Source organism: Ceratotherium simum, chromosome 9 (genome assembly GCF_057802395.1).
Source record: "Ceratotherium simum simum isolate JZ-2026a chromosome 9, ASM5780239v1, whole genome shotgun sequence".
Taxonomy (NCBI): domain Eukaryota; kingdom Metazoa; phylum Chordata; class Mammalia; order Perissodactyla; family Rhinocerotidae; genus Ceratotherium; species Ceratotherium simum.
In genome coordinates, this window is record NC_141908.1 from 46,558,635 (window position 1) to 46,577,906 (window position 19,272).

Below are 19,272 nucleotides of genomic sequence, written 5' to 3' on the forward strand. Positions count from 1 at the left end.
GTCTAGCTAAAGGTTTGTCAATTTTGTTTATCTTTTCAAAGAACCAGCTCTTGGTTTTATTAATTTTTTCTATTGTTTTTTTGGTCTCTATTTCATTTATTTCTGCTCTGATTTTTATTATTTCCCTTCTTCTACTGATTTTGGGCTTTGTTTGTTCTTCTTTTTCCAGTTCCTTTAGGTGCATTGTTAGATTGTTTATTTGAGATTTTTCTTGTTTGTTGAGATAGGCCTGTATTGCTATAAACTTCCCTCTTAGAACTGCTTTTGCTGTATCCCATAAATTCTGGCATGTCGTATTTTCATTTTCATTTGTCTCCAGGTATTTTTGATTTCTTCTTTGATTTCTTCGTTAACCCAATCGTTGTTCAGTAGCATTTTGTTTAATCTCCATGTATTTGTGGCTTTTCTGATTTTCTTCCTATAGTTGATTTCTAGTTTCATACCATTGTGGTCAGAAAAGATGGTTGGTATTATTTCAATCTTCTTAAATTTATGGAGACTTGTTTTGTGGCCTAATATGTGATCAATCCTGGAGAATGTTCCATGTGCATTTGAAAAGAACGTGTATTCTTCGGTTTTTGGATGGAATGCTCTGTATATATCTACTAGGTCCATCTGTTCTAGTGTGTCGTTTAAGGCCAATGTTTCCTTATTGATCTTCTGTTTGGATGATCTATCCGTTGGTGTAAGTGGAGTGTTAAAGTCCCCTACTATTATTGTGTTACTGTCTATTTCTGTTTTTATGTCTGTTAATAATTGCTTTATATATTTAGGTGCACCTACATTGGGTGCGTAGATATTTACAAGTGTTATATCCTCTTGTTGGATTGTTCCCTTGATCATTATGTAATGCCCTTCTTTGTCTCGTTTTACAGTTTTTGTTTTAAAGTCTATTTTGTCTGATATGAGTACTGCTACCCCTGCTTTCTTTTCATTGCCATTTGCGTGGAGTATCTTTTTCCATCCCTTCACTTTCAGTTTGTGAGTGTCTTTAGGTCTGAAGTGTGTCTCTTGTATGCAGCATATATATGGGTCTTGTTTTTTTATCCAGTCAGCCACCCTATGCCTTTTAATTGGAGCATTTAGTCCATTGACGTTTAAAGTAGCTATTGATAAGTATGTACTTACTGCCATTTTTTAACTTTTTTTTTTTCCCTCAGTGTTTTAGTAGTCCTTCTCTGTTCCTTACTTCTTCTATACAGAATTGATGGTCACTTTAGTTTGACCTCTGTCTGAAAGCTGTACTCTTTAACTACCCTCCTCCCTCCTTTTGTTTTTGATATCATATCCAACTTCTTTTTGTGCATTTGTATCCATTACGTTCTAATCGTGAAATAGATAATTTTTCCTATTTGTGGTCTTCTCTTTTCCCCTTAAATCAGTCCCTTTAACATTTCTTGTAACACTGGTTTCTTGGTGACAAACTCCTTTAATTTTTGCTTGTCTGGGAAATTTTTGATCTCTCCTTCCATTTTGAACGATAACCTTGCTGGGTAGAGTATTCTTGGCTGTAAGTTTTTTCCTTTTAGCACTTTAAATATATCGTGCCATTCTCTTCTAGCCTGTAAGGTTTCTGCTGAGAAGTCAGCTGATAGCCTTATGGGGTTTCCTTTGTATGTAACTTGACATTCTCTTGTGGCTTTTAGGATTCTCTCTTTATCTTTAATTCTGGACATTTTGATTATGATGTGTCTTGGTGTGGGCCTCTTTGGGTTTATCTTGTTTGGGGCTCTCTGTGCCTCCTGTACCTGGATGTCTGTTTCCTTCCTTAGGTTAGGGAAGTTTTCATCTATTATTTCTTGAAATAGATTCTCTGCCCCCTTGTCTCGCTCTTCTCCTTCCGGGACACCTATAACACGGATGTTAGTGCGCTTGATGTTGTCCCAGAGGTCCCTTAGACTGTCCTCACTCTTTTTAATTCTTTTCTCTTTTACCTGTTCACCTTGGGTAATTTCTTCTAGTCTTTCTTCCAGCTCACAGATCCGTTCTTCTGTATCCTCTACTCTGCTTTTGAGTCCCTCTAATGAATTTTTCATTTCCAGTATTGTATTCTTCATTTCTGATTGGTTCTTTTTATATCTTCCATTTCTTTGTTGACATTCTCACTGAGTTCATCTATTCTTCTCCCCAGATCAGTGAGCATCCTTAACACTCTTAGTTTGAACTCTCTGTCGGGTAGGTTGCTCATTTCTGTTTCACTTAGTTCCTTTTCTGGGGTTTTGTCCTGTTCCCTTACTTGGAATGTATTCTTTTGCCTCCTCATTTTGCCTCTTTCCCTGTGCTTGTGTCTATGTATTAGGTAGGTCAGCTACGTCTCCTGCTCTTGGATAGGTGACCTTATGTAAGTGATGGCTTAGGAGGCTTCCAGTGTGCTTCCCTCAGTTCTCAATGTTCCAGGGTGACCCCTATGTGGGCTACGTGTGTGCTTCTATTGTGGCCTGTTAGCTCTCCCTATAGGCGCCCAGGGAGGCTGAGTTATGCTCCTGGCCAGCTGTTGTAATGCTCAGCTGCTTGTAGTTGTTGTGGGCCCTTCAGTCTCTTTATCAGGTGTGAGGAGCCCCAGCACAGTTGGCTGCAAGTTCTAATACCACATCTGTGTTGCAGTATTTCTTTTAAGTGAGTAGGCCCCCAGCGTGGCAGGTTGTTAGGCTCAGGGCCTTAGAATTGCTGTAAACCTCTAGCCTATTAGGTCTCTTGTCAGCTCTCTGAGGATTGCAGCTGGGTGGGGCTGGCCTCAGGCACAGGAGCACCCAATTGTTTCAGGCTTTGGAAGGTGGGGCAAACCTCCTATGTGGGTCTTTGAGAAGCACAAGTCTTCTGCAGCTGACAAGCCCTGCCGCCCACAGGTCCACACACACAGTCAACACAGTCCTGCCCGTGTGAGCGCCCGACCTCCCCAAGCGGACCCAGTCTCTCCCCGGCGGGAGCCCCCCACACCCCGCCACCACCCCACACTCTCCACCCGCTCCTTGTGCACACCCTGCCCCGCTCAAGTCAGCTCAGTTGCCAGGCTGCAGAAAATCCAGTCACCAATCTATGCAGGCCCACACGTTGCCTGAGGGTTTGTTGTTAGGTGGGGCCAGTCTCTAGGGTGGGCTGCCTGCCCTGGCTGAGCTGGATTAAATCGGTGCTCTAGCGGGTGGAGCAGACCCTGGGCTAGCAGGCCCCAGGAACCACTCCAATGGCCTCTGTGTCACCCCCCCCACACCAGGCCACAACAATGGCCGCCGCCAATGTCCCAGTCCCTGGAGAGGTCTCACCCCTCACCGAGATGCACTCAGGGCCTATTAGGTGAGTCTCTTGTCACCAAAGCAGTGTGCACCTTTCTTTCTGGTGATTTTAGGATGCTTTCTGGCTCGGATGAGTTTGCGCGCGGGCCCTTTAAGAGCCAGTTTTAGTTTCTTTGTGAACCGGGTTTTCTGGGGGTGCTACCCAATGCTTTAGTAGCAGCAAAGTCAGATATTATGCCGCTGGTCTCGATTGTGCTGGGTCCACACAATGCCCACAGCGGGGGCGCTCCCGGCTCAGGGCCCCGCGCCTCCAGGCAGGGTGCGTACCTGTGAGCTGCTCCCGGCGGCCATGAAGCTGGCGGCTTGTGAAGGCGGCGTTTTTCCTCTCCGGAAGGGAGTCTCTGCCTCTTCCACCCCAGTTAGGATTGTCCGTTGTTGCAGGAGTTCCTCTTATCCAGTTTTCAGCTCTGTCTCAGGGGTAATTTTTCCACGAGTAGTTGTAAATTGGCTGTGTCCACGGGAGGAGGTGAGTTCAGAGTCTGCCTACGCCGCCATCTTGACTCCCTCCCCAATGATTACGTTTTAAATAGATGATCTGCGATGTCAAATTGGCACTCAAAATAGACTCCATATTCCATTCACTAAGATGACCATACACTGCTTTCTCCTCAACCTTTCTGTAGAATTTCCTCTTCTTCATTACACTCTCAGCCAATGATCCCATCTCACACTTTTTTGAGGAAAAAAAAGCCACTGCGTTTGACTTAATCCTCTTCAAATAACTCTTAGCCTCCTCCTCCATCTTTCCTCCTGCTTCAATGGTGGAGATGTGTCTCCTCTTGTTCTTCTGCTTTCTCAAGGACTTAACTTCTCCCCTCTCTCTTGAATTATTAATCCATATTTTACTACTTATTCATTTCTATCACTAGAAAAATATCCCTATCAAAATCCATCTTTTAGAAAAATGCCAGCCATTGTCTCCATTATTCTGCTTTCCTTTACAGCCAAATTTCTTGGAAGAATTGTCTACACTTACTGTCTTCTCTTCTTCCTGACATCTTATTCACGCCTGTCACCCTCTTAGTCCAACCTTGTGCTCCTACTACTCCACTAGAATTTTCCCATGAAAGTCTCTGATGACTTCCGTGTTTAAGCTAATGTATATTTCTCTATCTTCATCATCCTTAATCCTTGACCCTGCAGCATCATTCAACACAAGCATTCCCTTTTCCTTAACATACTTTCTTTTGTTGGCTTCACTATTTATATCTTTGCTTCTTACTTTATCAGCTGCTCCTTCTCTGGGTCCTTTTCTGGGTCTTCCTCTCTGCCCGTCTTCCTGGGGTTATGGAGTTGAACATCTTGTAAACACCAAATTTGTTTTAAACACCAGGCTGCCCATTCCCTACCTACTTATAAAGATCAGGGTTTTTCAGAAGGGTGTGTGTATGTGTGTACTTATTTTTTCTTTTTACTGATTTCTTCGAAGTGTATATCTCCAAACCAGGTGGTTCCTCTGATCATTATGCCTAAATCTCCAATTATCTGCTTTTTATCTCTACTTGGATGTCTCGATGACATCTCAATTTTAACAGTGACTTTCCCCTACAAACCTTACCATCCTTCCCTCATTTCCCATTACCACCCATCCAGTTACTGTAGCCAGAAATCTAGAAGACATCCCCAAGCCCTCCTCTGTTCTCCAACCCATCAGCAAGTTCTATAGATTTTATCTTGAACTCAATCTTTTCTCTTCACTTTCTACCACCACTCTAGATGAAGCCACAATCTTCTCTTGCTTGAATAATAGAAGCAACATCCTAACCAGTCTTCCTTATGCCAATCTACCATCCAGCCTTGCCCAATCAGTTTTCCATATGGCAGATAAAGTTATTAAAACCACCGCATTTAAGATAAAATCCAAACTCCCTTCCATGGGCTAAAACATCCTTCATGATATGACCCTTGAGTTTTTCTCTTACTTTCTCTGTTGCCATTTTGTCTCTCCTTTGCTGAAGTCTAACCATATCACTATTTTTCCATTCTTTAAGTACCTAATACTTTTTCTTATTTCAGGGGCTTTCCACATGCTATTCCTTCTAACTCAAGCAGCAGCCCCCATACACACACTCCCACCCACACTTACACTATTTTATGGCTTCTTATTATCCTTTATATCTCTATTTAAATGCTACTTCCTTGGAGAGGTCTTTTCATTTAATTGGTATCTCAGTCCTGGAGATTTACTTTCTTTGCATAATATCTATTAAAGTTGTAATATTTTTTATTTATTTGTCTGTTCCCTCTTTTTAATCTTTCATTCCCACTAGAACATAAGATCTGTGAAAGCAGGGGCTGAGCCTATCACGTTCATTGCTATAGCTCCAGAAACTTGCACAATGCTTACCCCAGGGAAGCACTTAATAAACACATGCTGATAAACGAAAGCTTGAATAAATACTGCAGTAAGACTTGGCTTCCATGAAACAGAATACAGGTAGGAAACCAAATTCAGACTTGACACAGACATCTCTTCTCTAAAACTATATTTTTAGAAGAAAATCAAGAACAATGTACAGAATTGGGAGAGAGGATTGTTAGCTAAGCTGTCATTCATTCATGTGTAAATGCAATATGAAGATATATTACAAAATTCAATAGCTCTTTTCACTCTTTTTGAAAAAAATTGCTTGAAGCAATTCCAGAAGGTTAAAAAAATCACCCAAATTATGAACTCAGGAATAGGACCAAAATTCAGACTAGAAGGACTGGTAGTGATCCTAGTAAAAAAAGTTAAGTTGATGTAAGTGTTGTAAATTGATTCACAAAACAGAATGTAAATGTCAACAATTACCCATGAGATAAATTATTTTTATGGCATACAAATTGAGAAATAAAATTCTTTGGAAATTGGAAATAAAATTTAAGACCATATTAATCAAAATCAGAAACTGGAAAAATAAGTAAAGATACTTTACTTTAGTATAGAAAAATATACTAAATTCCTCATCAAATGCTGGTAGTAAAGAAATATACATTAAATATTTTATTGGAGACCTTCAGTTTTCTTGTTTTAAGCCTCTATTTTTTTTCTATTTTCTTTATCTACAATCTTTTACCATATTAGCTTGATTTTATTTGCTTTTATCTTCCCCAGTGAGTGGGAAAATAAATATTTAATAAAGTAAAAACATGATATAGACAACTCTTTATTATCCGAAGAGAATCCTCAACTTTACTCCCTGATCTCCTTCTGTCAAAGGCACATACATTTGAAAGGTTTCTTGGTTTCCACCCACCTCTGGGTTTAGTCACCTATTAAGGCCTATGGGTTCATTTGGGCAACATCATACAGACACATGGCAGGTGTTAGACAGAAAGTACAATCTTGCTTGATCTTACTCTCTCCCAAACTCATCAACAGCTCCAGTAAGAGAAATTGTGTTAAGGGATAATTATTCAGAAAACATGCAGTTCATGCTTTCTGTAAGACATGCTAAAATATACTTGTGAATTAAGCAGACTTCTGAGACTGTGCGTACAGATCATCTTATGTTGTACCTAAGAACTAGTTCTGATGAATTAAACTTTGATGTAATGCCATTGCTAGATTGAGGGAAGCCATTAGAAAGAGCTGTGAAACTCATCATTGGTTATAATATAAAGACAGTGCTGATAAAGCTGAGTAAACTATTTCGCTTTATACAAATCTTTAGAAATACTATCGAGACAGACATTTTAATATGTGATAATATTATCATCATATTATGATTAATATAACTATACAATGTTATAAGTATAATACAAGTGTAAAAGTATAATTATATCATATAATAAATAACACTATAATATAAACACAAGTATGAATTATATGTTGAAATTATAGTATATAAAATATATATCTTATAATGAAATGTAATGGTTAATATTATTATTATTTATTTTTTTTTTGTAAGGAAGATCAGCCCTGAGCTAACATCCATGCCAATCCTCCTCTTTTTCCTAAGGAAGACCGGCCCTGAGCTAACATATATTGCCAATCCTCCTCTTTTTTCTCCCCAAAGCCCCAGTACATAGTTGTATGTCAAAGTTGCACATCCTTCTAGTTGCTGTATGTGGGATGCCATCTCAGCATGGCCAGACAAGCAGTGCATTGGTGCATACCCGGATCCAAACCAGGGCCTCCAGTAGCAGAGCAAGGGCACTTAACCACTAAGCCACGGGGCCAGCCCCTAATGGTTAACATTATTAATTCATAGCTAAATTTCTTTCTCTAAAGCAAATTTATTCTTTTTTATCTTATAGAAATTGAGAATTATGGAATCATCTCATGTTTCCAATACCAGAACTGCTAGAAAGCTTAGAACCAGGGAGATTTATGAAAATATAACATGATGCAAATTCACACTGTAGCAACTTTTTATACATGTGAATAATTTTGAAATAATTAAAATGAAAGCAATATTTAATTCCTGAAAGAGAATAATACTTTTAGCCTTATTTCAACCTATTTACAATTGTAGGGACATTCTTACTTCTGTAGTCTTCTTCTTCAAGGGTGTCCATTATTCTCTCTAATGTTTCATTATTTTCAAGTGAACTCCGCAGACATTTATGCTTCAGGGTGCCCATGAAGAGCTGCAGCCCAATCAGCGCAAACACGCTCAGACAGAACACAGTCAGGATCATGACGTCAGAGAGCTTCTTCACCGACTGGATCAGGGCCCCCACGATAGTCTTCAGGCCTGAATACAGAGGGGCAGAAAAAGGTGCTCATGATGAAAGAAAGTCTCTGAATGAGAAACAAAAATGAAACACAAGCTTTCCTAGAAATGCATGCATAATATCAAATCAATGACCTTAAATAACCTAATTCAAAAAGAGCCTACTAGCTCAAAAGGGTGGATTTGCTGTTATATATATATATATATCTTGTTGCTATATATCACAGCAAGTGATTAAAAAGTGTAAAATATTTCCAAAGAATAACCAAATTGTCAAAATGAATAATTTGGTTGCTCAAACCATATCCACACTCACTCGTAAAAATAATTTTTAAAAGTGCTAATTCAGTAAATGCTTGTCAAACAAACCATCTCTCTGTAATGAAACCAAAACAAAGAAGAGTCTGGACTGCAGCAGACGGTGACAATTTACTAGTTTTCAGTTAAGAAATGGTTTGTCGAGGAAAGATTAAAACACAGTATGTCATGCAATACTCCCATGCTGATATTTTTTATCTTTTTTCTTAACTATACGAAAAGCAATTAAAACAAATTGAAATTTTCATTCCTGGATAAGCAAAATGGAAAATGATCTGTTAGGAGGGAAAATTTCAAGTTGAGATGTGGGCCAAATGGCCATCTTCATCCTCTAAGACCCATGCAATTGATTAAACTCGAAGGCTGACTTTTAATAACGATTATGAAAACCATAAGAAGTAAAGTTTAATTCAAAGTGCATAAAATAAAGTTTTTCTTATCTTTCCTCCAAAAGATCAAAGTCAGCCTCAGTGTTTAACCCCACTCTCACCTGGAATGACTGAGATTGTTTTCAAAGCTCGGAGAACTCTGAATGTTCTCAATGCTGAGACATTGCCCAGGTCCACAAACTCTGTCACATATCTGTAATAGGGGAGTTTATACACAAACACAGTGACAACACACACACACACAAACAAAGAACAACTCCCACATAGCTGGAGTTATGAGCAGCCTAATGCTTCACACCAATTACTTCTTACCTGGAATTACAGAAATAGTTTTCAAAGCTCTCAACACTCTGAAAGTTCGAAGAGCTGAAACATTGCCTAGGTTTACAAATTCTGTTAAATACCTGTAGAATTAAATCAGAGTTATTCAGAATTCATATAGAGTCTATGATACTCACCTGTGCCTTTAGTCAAGGTATTTCCTACCTTTGGAACTTCTTATTTAAATATAGAGTTCTGTTAAGTCTTTTTTTTCTATTATAACTAATGTTATTTAATTCGATTTGATGTGAACAAAATACAAATATACTATTAAAATGGTTTCATACACTTAAATGCCTAAATAAAGACTTAAATGCTTCAATTATTAGACCTCAACATTATGGTAATGTAGATATTTAATAACATCCTATGAAATATTAGCGGCAAACCTTGAAGACTGTATGCTAATTGAAATAAGCCAGACACATAAGGCCACATACTGTATGATTCTATTCACATGAAATGTCTAGAACAGGCAAATCCATAGAGATGAAAATACATGAGTGATTTCCAGGAACTGAGGGGAGGAGGGAATGGAAGTGACTGCATTTTGGGAGTGATGAAAACATTCTAGAATTAGAATGGTACTGGTTGTACAACTTTGTGAACATACTGGCAAACACTGAATTCTATACCTTAAAATGGTAAATTTTAAGGTATGTAAATAATATCTCAATAAAAAAGGAGGACCCCCTCCCCACCCCGAGAAGAGGCAGCCTACTTTGACACAAAGTTGTCTTATCAGCAGGCCGTAGGTGAAATTGCAGCTGTCATATATGACCAGGAAAGGAGCGAGCCTAATGTACAAGGAGGCAGGGGAGGGCAGAGGGAATGGGAGACCAGAAATCTTAAGACTCTTCTGTACTGTCTAAATTCCTCCAACGAACACGTGTTGCTTTTACAATTCAAAATGATAGTGGGAAAAATATTTTATCCAGTTTTGAGATTAAAAAAAATAAAGAAGTGTTTCTGACAAATATATTTGGGAAAAGAGCAGCAATATGAATAAATTAAAATTATATCTTACTGTAATATTTTTCCCTTAAAAGTAAACTGGATGCATATGTAATACATATACAATGCACTAATGTTAGGTTTAGTGTGCAGTGACAGCCTTATAAAAAGATTTACTTCTATATTTTAATATACTTATTCACTCTTGAATAGTACAGGTTAATAAAAAAAGCAACATACTTCTAATTAAAGACCTGTGTTTTTTCTGTGATTCTTACGGGTTTTATTAACAGGCTTAAATAAGAACTTGGAAAAAGTGTGAACCTGATTGGCATCACATAGACTGCCCATCCAAGTGCTGAGTGTAGAGGGAGATGATCAATCTTAGTGATGTCATATACTTTTGAGTGGGAAATGTTCTTTCTGAAAAAATTAATATTTGCCTATCAATACTGGCTTTCATATAGTATCCTTTATATGCAACCATTATATGCAGGAAAAGTCAGACTCCAAAGCTTTGCTCTTACTGGAATATTATGCTGTCTGAAATTTTCATGAGTTTGGCATTTCAAAAAACTCAAAGTACTTACGCAAAAACAATGACGATGAAATCAAGCCAGTTCCAGGGGTCACGAAGGAAAGTGAATTCTCCTATACAGAAGCCCCTTGCAAGGATTTTCACAAGAGATTCAAAAGTATATATTCCAGTAAAAGTGTACCTAGACACAAGAATCAATTGGGATGTTAAGTGTGAAATGAATACAGCACCATGGGAATCTTCATAATTTATTTTTTCTGATAAGCCAAAGGAAGGCATCTACTGGGGTGCCTCTTTTGGTTTGTGGACCCACTATAGTGGAATAAACTGCAGTAAAGGTCTTTCTAGAAAATCTTAAAATGTACATATCAGAAACTCTTCCAGAAAGTAGAGGTATTTAAAATAACTAAGAACATAGGTATTAGATCTGTCTAGAAAATTCCTACATTGCTCCTACCAGAAATACACCCAATGATAAGAAATATGTAACTTGTCTAAGAATGCGGGAGGTCATCTGATAAGTTCATTCTTCTAGAAAAGACTTGTAGCATCTAATTATTTTATTCTATTATAAAGCGAGTTAATACCATAGAGGAGAAAAAAATAACTGAAAAGAAAGCAACTATATTACTTGAGAAGATAAACACCACAATTTGTATAGATGCAGTAACTTCCTGATAGGAAGAGGAAAGGATAAAAATGATTATACTAAGACTATGTTAAAATGTACTTATACCCACTTACTCTACATTCTTGGTCCAATCTGGAGGGCTACTCAGGGTCATAAATATGCAGTTCGTCAGAATAGTGCACATGATAAGCATGCTGAATAAGGTAGCTTAGAATCAAGGAATATGATAAAAGACCACATACTTTAAATATTTGATAATGATTCTCGTTGAAATGCTAACAACTTTTCCTTAGAAAATAATTCTAAATAAGCTTATAGACTTTTTCTTAAATCTCTTTGAACAACGGAATAATAGATAAAAGTAATTTATCTAAAATGCCAAAATTGCCATTCTACCAATCTTCCCAGAGACCTACACCAAATTATATTGAAATTGATAAACTAAAACCAGTCTTTTCAGGTACAAAAGGACTAAAATCAAAATTTAAATAAAATGGCAAAAACTACATTTGAAAGAACCACTGCAAGTAAGCATTTTAAAAAGGATATGAATGTACTAAAATCTTAATAGATATTCTTCTTAGAGGACTGAAAGGAGAGAGTATGTACAAAGCAGGTGCAGCATTGAAACGGAAGATTGCTTTCCCTTTGTTCAATACTATGAAAGTCTGCAGGAGCAAAAAGAAAACAGTATGAAATTAAGAATCCAAAATTTCAGTCTAGCACATTAATACCAGCAGTTCACCTCTCCATGTGGTAGTGTCATATTAAAGAAACACTGTCATCAGACTCAAGTAACGTGGTTCCATTGTCATTGATGCAGCTATGTATGTCATGCTGGCCAATGAACTCCAAGCCCATTTCTTCTCAGCAAATTAAGAAGTGAGGCATTTATGAGCATATATTGCTTAGGGCTCCCAAAATACATCTTCACTTTTTCATAACCCTGAACACCCACATCAGTAACAATAACTTGTGGCCATTGGAATTAGTTTAAAATACAACCACCTTCTTTCATTACACTGCATTTTAAGCAAAACAAACAGAAACTAGCTATCCCTGATTTTTAACATAACACCTTAAGAATTTTAATCTTTGTTCACTACTGTAATGGTTAGTAGCAAATATGCCAAAATATGAGTTCTTCCAAAAAAATATTTTCATAAATTTAAGGAGTACTAGAGTTGGAAGAGTCTTACTACCTGGTTCAATTTTCCTATTTTAGATATAATACTAATAACAGCTAAAATAAAAACACAAATTAAAAGACTTGCTTGCTACTATCCATGGTAATTTTTAAAAATAATATGAATAGAAGAAAATATTCTTCAAATGTTATTGTAACCATTGCATAATGAGTGACATTTTCCATGGCTTTGGTATTTAGTTAAAAAATTTAAAACCCAAACAAATAAACAGCAACAACAACAAAACATTAAAATAACCTAAGGAATTGGCCTGGAAATCAGAAAGACCAAGTTCAAATCCTTGTCTTATTCTTCTGCAGTTGGCAGGCAATTACTTGTGAAATCTGGAAGACATTGACTTGGTCTTTTTTTGTTGTTGTTGAATCTGAATTTCATAGAAGTTTATGAGTGGGCTTCTGGCAATAAACATTTTTCACTAAATTAGAGACATAAGTTCGAGTATCTTGCTTTTTCACTGTGTGTGGTGGTGTTCTCAAGAAAATAAACCAGTATCTATTATTTTCAGATGCCCTTTTATCTTCCTGGTCTCTTTCACTATACCAGTTGTGTCTGAACATAATTTAACATCAAGTTCACTTTTACACTGAAAATTAGTTTTAAAATTAATACCTCATCTTTGAGTATAACTATTGTTTTCTTAAGTAGCAAAATACTATGTTTTTGAAAATTCATTCATCCATTATTTTCTTCAGTTGTGCAGTGAGCAACTATGGCATAAGAAGCAATGAAAGGAGTCTGAACATAAATGAGGCATGAGTTTTGCATTTAAGGAACTTCCCAGAAAAGTGATAAGATCACAATAACTCGAATACAAGGCAAGATGTGACAGGTGTCAAACAGAGAAATACAAATGGAGGATTATCAGAGTAAAGAGGGGACGGGGTCATATGTCTGTCGGAATTATCAGGGAGACCTCATGAACCAGAGGTCACCTGAGGTAATCTGAAAATCACATTACTGCCTAGCTTCGGCAAGATCAAGTTACCTTTTACTTGAGATTAAAAAAGAAAAAACGAATTAGTTTGCTATTTTTAAATTTAAATTCCCAATTTGCATTTGCATGAAAAACTTCTTTAGGAATGTCTGGGTTTATACACACCCAGGAGTTAATTATAGGTCAGAAAAATAGGTATGCCTATGAAATTTGAGGGATCTGTATCAGTCTTTTTAGTAAATTCTAAAATACTACTAGCAAAGGCGTAGATGTCAAAGTCTGAATAAATTCTTTTCATTTTTCTCATTTACTTAAGAATTTATTGAAAATGAAATTAGAGAATTATGGTGTTTAAAGAGCATAGGCTTCGGAGTTGGACAGTTATTTTAAATACCAGATCCACCATTTAGCAGCTTGAGAGCTAGCACCTATTGTCTGTGAGATTTTAAGTTTCTGGTATATTGTAAATTCTTAGTAAATGGTGGGAGCAGCTGCCGCTATTATAGGCAACATTAAGGCACCAAGGATATGAAGCTAATAAGACAATGTACCTGTCCGCTTAATACCCATAGCCAAGAGTGATTGGCAATTTATTCTTTCTTAAAGACACAAACACACTTATAATAAAGGCACTGCATAACACTATTACAAAGCACTTATATATTCATCACACATAAAAATGAAACCCTAACTTCTCTCACTAGTTTATTAAGTGTTCTTTATTTTAACAAATCATTGATAATTATACTCAAATATAAATTAAAATCTGAACCCAGGTCAAATTAGGGGTCATTAAGATTTTTAATCCAAGCAATGATCACCTTGTAGCAGAAATAAAGTTTTTGTCAATTAATGTGAATAACTTGAAACGTTAAGGAATCAATCCAGAGAGAGGTCAACTGTAAAGTTGCAAGCAGTTGTCAAAACTACTGTTATCAAGAATGTTTGAGAAGTTAGGACAGGGCATAAAAAGTTGATCATTTAAAGCTCCAAACCAAAAGAAAATAAAAAGACTCTGTATTCCTTTGTATATTTGTTCATATGTTAAGAATAGAGGACCATGAAACAATAGATTACTTTGTTTGACCTAGTTCTACCTAAGTATATTGATGTGGGTGTGGGTTAGGCTTTTGATGTGGTTGGTGTAGTATTATTTGAAAGGAGCTGAGGCCAAGGCTAGAGGTTGGAGCTCCACACCAAACCTTCTCTATTAAATTCATCTATCCCATAGATAAAATTACTGTTAGTTAATAAGTCTATTATCCTCCATTCAAATGCAAACATTTTCTCTTTACCTCTCAAGTCACTTTAAGCCAATATTAGTTTATATCTCTGACTTGATTATTCCAGAAAGATGCTTTTCCTCCTTAAGGGGTAGCTAGTTAAGTACATCCAGGCCCCCTTTGGAAATGAGAAATACAATAGGTATCCGTAGAGACTCAGAAATTTTTTGAGATGAAGTAATAAGTAAAATAAGAAAGTATTTTTTATTTGGCTTGTTTTGTTATTTACTCATTCATGATTTCATTCATTTTTGTAAAGTTGTTATCATAGTAATTGCTATACAACAGAACCTAAACTAAACTAAGTGCTGCACAATAGAATATCTCAGTAGGGAGTCAAATCAACTTGAATCTAAAAATCTGCAACAAAACTTACTAGCATGTAACATTTTGCAAGTTACTTAATTTCCCTAAGTCCTTTGTCCCATCTAAAAATAGGGTATTACTTCCTATCTCCCCAGGTTGTGATAAATACGTGTGCTAATTTGTATAAAAAGTCTAGCACCTGACACTGAGACTCTCAATACATAGTAGCATTCTTCCTTTCAGTGTCAGAATACGGATTGATTAGTTAGAATGCTGTGTAATATTTCAAGCGCTTCTCAGGTATCCTGTTTTCTATTGCTGTGCTATCAGCTTGTTGAGATGCTGCTTTTTAATGTGAAGCAAAATATTAGGTATTGCCATTCATAGCAACTGCCACTGAGGCAGATGTGTTTCTACCATCAAAATTAACTTCATCACATTTTATATTTCTCAAGACATTGCAAATACGTGCTTTATTTTATTTGCTAGATGTCCTATCAAGAAATATTCCCTTTTATTTATCTTAAACAAATAAAAATATTTTTTAATGGACTTTACCTGCCTGTCTTGACTTCTCAAAGATACATCTGCAGGTGCTGTGCAGCAAAGCTATGGAGCTTGCTGATCTAATACTTTACTGTCTCCTCTTTGTCAACTTCAACTTGGTTGTGTCTGTCACTGAATCAGAAACGATTGCAACCTCCTTCTCAATTTCTCAATAGAAAATACCCTTGCTAGCAGTTGTTTCAAACTTTCTCCCATTTCCCTAATGCAATCAATGCCTCTCCGCTCTGCTTCTCTCAGCATTGACTCTCAAAAGACAATTTTGACTCCTGTAGTATGGAAAATATTGACACCATTTAACATGCATTTCCTCTGATGTGCCTACACTTACTTCAACATATCAAGACTTTTAAATTCATCCTCTTATTTGCCCCTCAAGTCTCAGACAATAAGATTCTCTCCACTTTTCTAATGCAAATACAATCTGATCTGTAGCTTGTACTTTGTCTGTTAACATTAGCAACTAGTTACAACATCACTCCAACCCTCTGTATTTTTTCAAGAATAATTTTTCACTTCTTTCAAACGTGCCATTTATAACCTATGCTAAAAAGATTTTCAATTTATCCGGTGCCTCATATAGGTTTTCAATTTACTTGGTGCCTCATATGACTATCTTTGTGGTGGAAAATTTCTCAGGATGCACGTAGTGCCACCCACTTCCTTTTCTTATTTGCTCTCCACCACTATCTTGCTTTGATTGCCATCACCTAACACAACCTGCTTGCAAAAAGATACCAACTCGTCCTCCTTGCTCATTCCAATAGCCTTTCTCTATCCTCAACTTTCTGGGTAATTTTAGGTGAGACTCTCTTCCATTCTTTTTTGACCAATGGGAAATTTTCTGATTTTTGTCCTACCTCTCTGACCATCCCAGACTCCTCTTTTTCTCTAACACGCTACATGAAGTGGCTCTCTAAACTCCACTATTAGTTGAGTGATCTTATATATTTCCATGGATTCAGCTGTCACCTCCATGCAGATGCATTCCAGATGTATCCCCAGGTCTTACTTCTCCAACTGACAATTATTTTGTTTCTACCAGTAAACATTTTTGTCCTGTCCAAAAAGGCAGAACATCATATTGAACGCTTTTAAAAGATTAAGGAAATCAAAATAGTATGACCGTGACAGAACCAGTTTTGATGAAAAATTAGGAAAAGTACCTATTCTAAATATCCTACATATGAATTTAACTGAACATTTTTCCCATGACATGGTTTTTCACTAAATTCTACTTAATCTCAATTTAAAATATCTTTCTGTACAAAGCAAACAGAGACAGCACAACTGCAGTCTCAATAAACTCACTTTTTTGTCTGCATAGTAGGGGTCCAGGTCCTCCAGGGGCTCTGACACCATGCCTGGAGGGATGTCCCTATAGATGAAGGGCAGCTGTTTGCCAGCTTCCAAGTCACTGCTTGGCTTGGGGCCTTCTTCATCATCATCTTTCTTTTCTTCTTTGGGTTCCTTTGTTTTTCCTTCAGCGATACGTTGTTCAATGCGGGCAAGAGACTGTTTTGTGAAGTAGACAAAGCTCTGAGGTCCTGGGGGAGGCAACATTGCCATCTTTTCATCCTGTATATTTTATTTCCTCTTCAGCTCCTTACATAAGAGGCCTAAGTGGAAACACAGAAATAAAGCCTTAAGTGTTTGCCAGCCAGGGATGGCAGATTAATAATAATAAACAAACAGATTTTTGGTTTCAACTACAAGAAGTAGTGTGTTCACATAATTATTATCATGTTGAATTAGCATTTACTAAGTGATTTCTATGTGCAAGACTTATTTTCCATGCTCTCTAACCATCTTTATTTAAAAATTTGAACTTAATACTTTAAAGGAAAAAAGTGAAAGTTTAATAAAAAAAATTTTTTTAATTCCCTTTACTTTTCCTCTGTATTCACTTTTAGTGCAATTTGACTCGACTTTCCTCATTTAAAAGTCTTGATGGGGCCGGCCCCGTGGCTTAGCGGTTAAGTGCATGTGCTCTGCTACTGGCGGCTGGGGGTTCGGATCCCGGGCGCGCACTGACGCACCGCTTCTCCAGCCATGCTGAGGCCGCGTCCCACATACAGCAACTAGAAGGATGTGCAACTATGACATACAACTATCTACTGGGGCTTTGGGGAAACAAAAAAAAGGAGGAGGATTGGCAATAGATGTTAGCTCAGAGCAGGTCTTCCTCAGCAAAAAAAAGAGGAGGATTAGTGTGGATGTTAGCTCAGGGCTTATCTTCCTCACAAAAATAAAAAAAAAAGTCGTGATGACAGTGCTTCTGATAGCATCACTCTCCAGGTTCTTCTCTTGCCTCTCTGATCACCTGATCCTCTTCTGTCTTACATCTCATAACATGCTCACACCCACACTTCTCTGTCTTGGAGAAACTCATTTCTGTGAAATGAGGAGGAGGATGATTGTTTTACACATTTATATTTTCTTAAATACATATCCCTTTACAAATCAGAAAAAAATATATTTCTGCTTTGAATTAAAAACAATTTGGGGAAATTTTGGGGGAAGAACAAAGAAAAGAAATTTGGGAAATATTTGAGATAGATTCAATTTAAAAAGTAAAAACACCCCACTATGATATGCATTCAAACTGTGACTTCCTAACTAACTTATATGTGTATACAAAACATTACAAAAACTACAGGAAAGAGAAATACAAAATAAAAAATTCAAGTTTCTATATATTATTATTTTGAAATGTTCTAAATAAAAGAGTTTGAAAAATAATTGTTCTTATTTTAAAAATAACACTGTTTCAATGAGTCAAGATAACCTTATAACTCTTCCATTAGAAAATAAAAATGAGGGGCTGGCCTGGTGGCGTAACAGTTAAGTGCGTGTGCTCTGCTGTGTCCATCCAGGGTTCAGATCCAGGCACGCAGGGCGCACCACTTGTCAAGCCATGCTGTGGTGGCATCCCATATGAAGTAGAGGAAGATGGGCGTGGATGTTAGCCCAGGGCCAATCTTCCTCAGCAAAAAGAGGAGGATTGGCAATGGATATTAGCTCAGGGCTAATCTTCCTCAGAAAAAAAAAAAGAAAGAAAGAAAATAAAAATGAGTTCTTTCTTTTTTTACATTAGGATTGCCTGAGAGTTGGGACACACCAATTTCTAGTATGTCAACCCACTGTGAACAGTTTGAAAGGTTGTATATTGAACGATATCATCACACACAGAGGGAGGGTGAACTAAGAGAAGCCATGGTCTGCTCTTTCACTTTCCAATGCTAAACATAAAAATTAAACAAATCACAGTAGTGACAACACAGGTTATACAGATTTGCAGACAGGGACGGGAGAAGCTGAAACTAATTATTCTTTTCCAGGTTTCTCCTATTCCCATGTCAAACAAAATAAACTTCAATTATGTTTAGAACAAAATGGATGACTTTCCTCTCAGTTATTTGGGCACTGTATAAAAATAACCCTTACCAGAAATCTATGTATTTTAAAAAGAGGTGGAAAGCCAGCTTAAAAACAACAGAAAAATAATCATTTAGCAATGTAAATTTAAATAAAAATTTATAAGGCAAATTTAGCTTTTATGAAAAATGCTCTTTCTATAGTTTATCACAAATTGAGTCTGTGTTTTGTCATGACATATATCATCACATTTCTTTTTTAATCTGCTAGCCCATTTTTGTTTTAAATGTTTTTACCAAATACTTAATCTGGGCATATTACTATATTAGATATTTAGAGCTGTGAGAGTAAGGAGAAAACACAGTTTTTGTCTTTAAGGAACTTATGTTCTAAAAAGGGACACTAATCACACCGAATCATACAGCAAAGACAAACCCTCACTGTAGTAAAGGAGAATTCAGTTAGCCTAAATAACTCACATCCTTTTTTTTACC

The 19,272-nt window shown here is 36.8% G+C and overlaps 1 protein-coding gene across 4 annotated transcripts in view; it reads right to left on the reverse strand.

Annotated features, from left to right (window-relative positions):
- Positions 1-19,272, reverse strand: part of SCN9A (sodium voltage-gated channel alpha subunit 9) — a 164,904-nt gene that overhangs the window by 82,630 nt on the left and 63,002 nt on the right. For 3 of the 4 annotated variants that reach the window (XM_004428235.3, XM_004428233.3, XM_087435336.1), the window contains 6 exons: positions 16,712-17,019; positions 11,655-11,773; positions 11,219-11,308; positions 10,527-10,655; positions 8,974-9,065; positions 7,766-7,975 (listed from right to left, as the gene is read on the reverse strand). In XM_004428235.3, the coding sequence (XP_004428292.1) occupies positions 7,766-7,975; positions 8,974-9,065; positions 10,527-10,655; positions 11,219-11,308; positions 11,655-11,773; positions 16,712-16,969 (898 nt within the window). In that variant the 5' untranslated portion in view covers positions 16,970-17,019. Of the gene's footprint in view, positions 1-7,765; positions 7,976-8,973; positions 9,066-10,526; positions 10,656-11,218; positions 11,309-11,654; positions 11,774-16,711; positions 17,020-19,272 lie in introns of those variants that run through there. The other variant, XM_087435337.1, reaches the window with a different exon arrangement.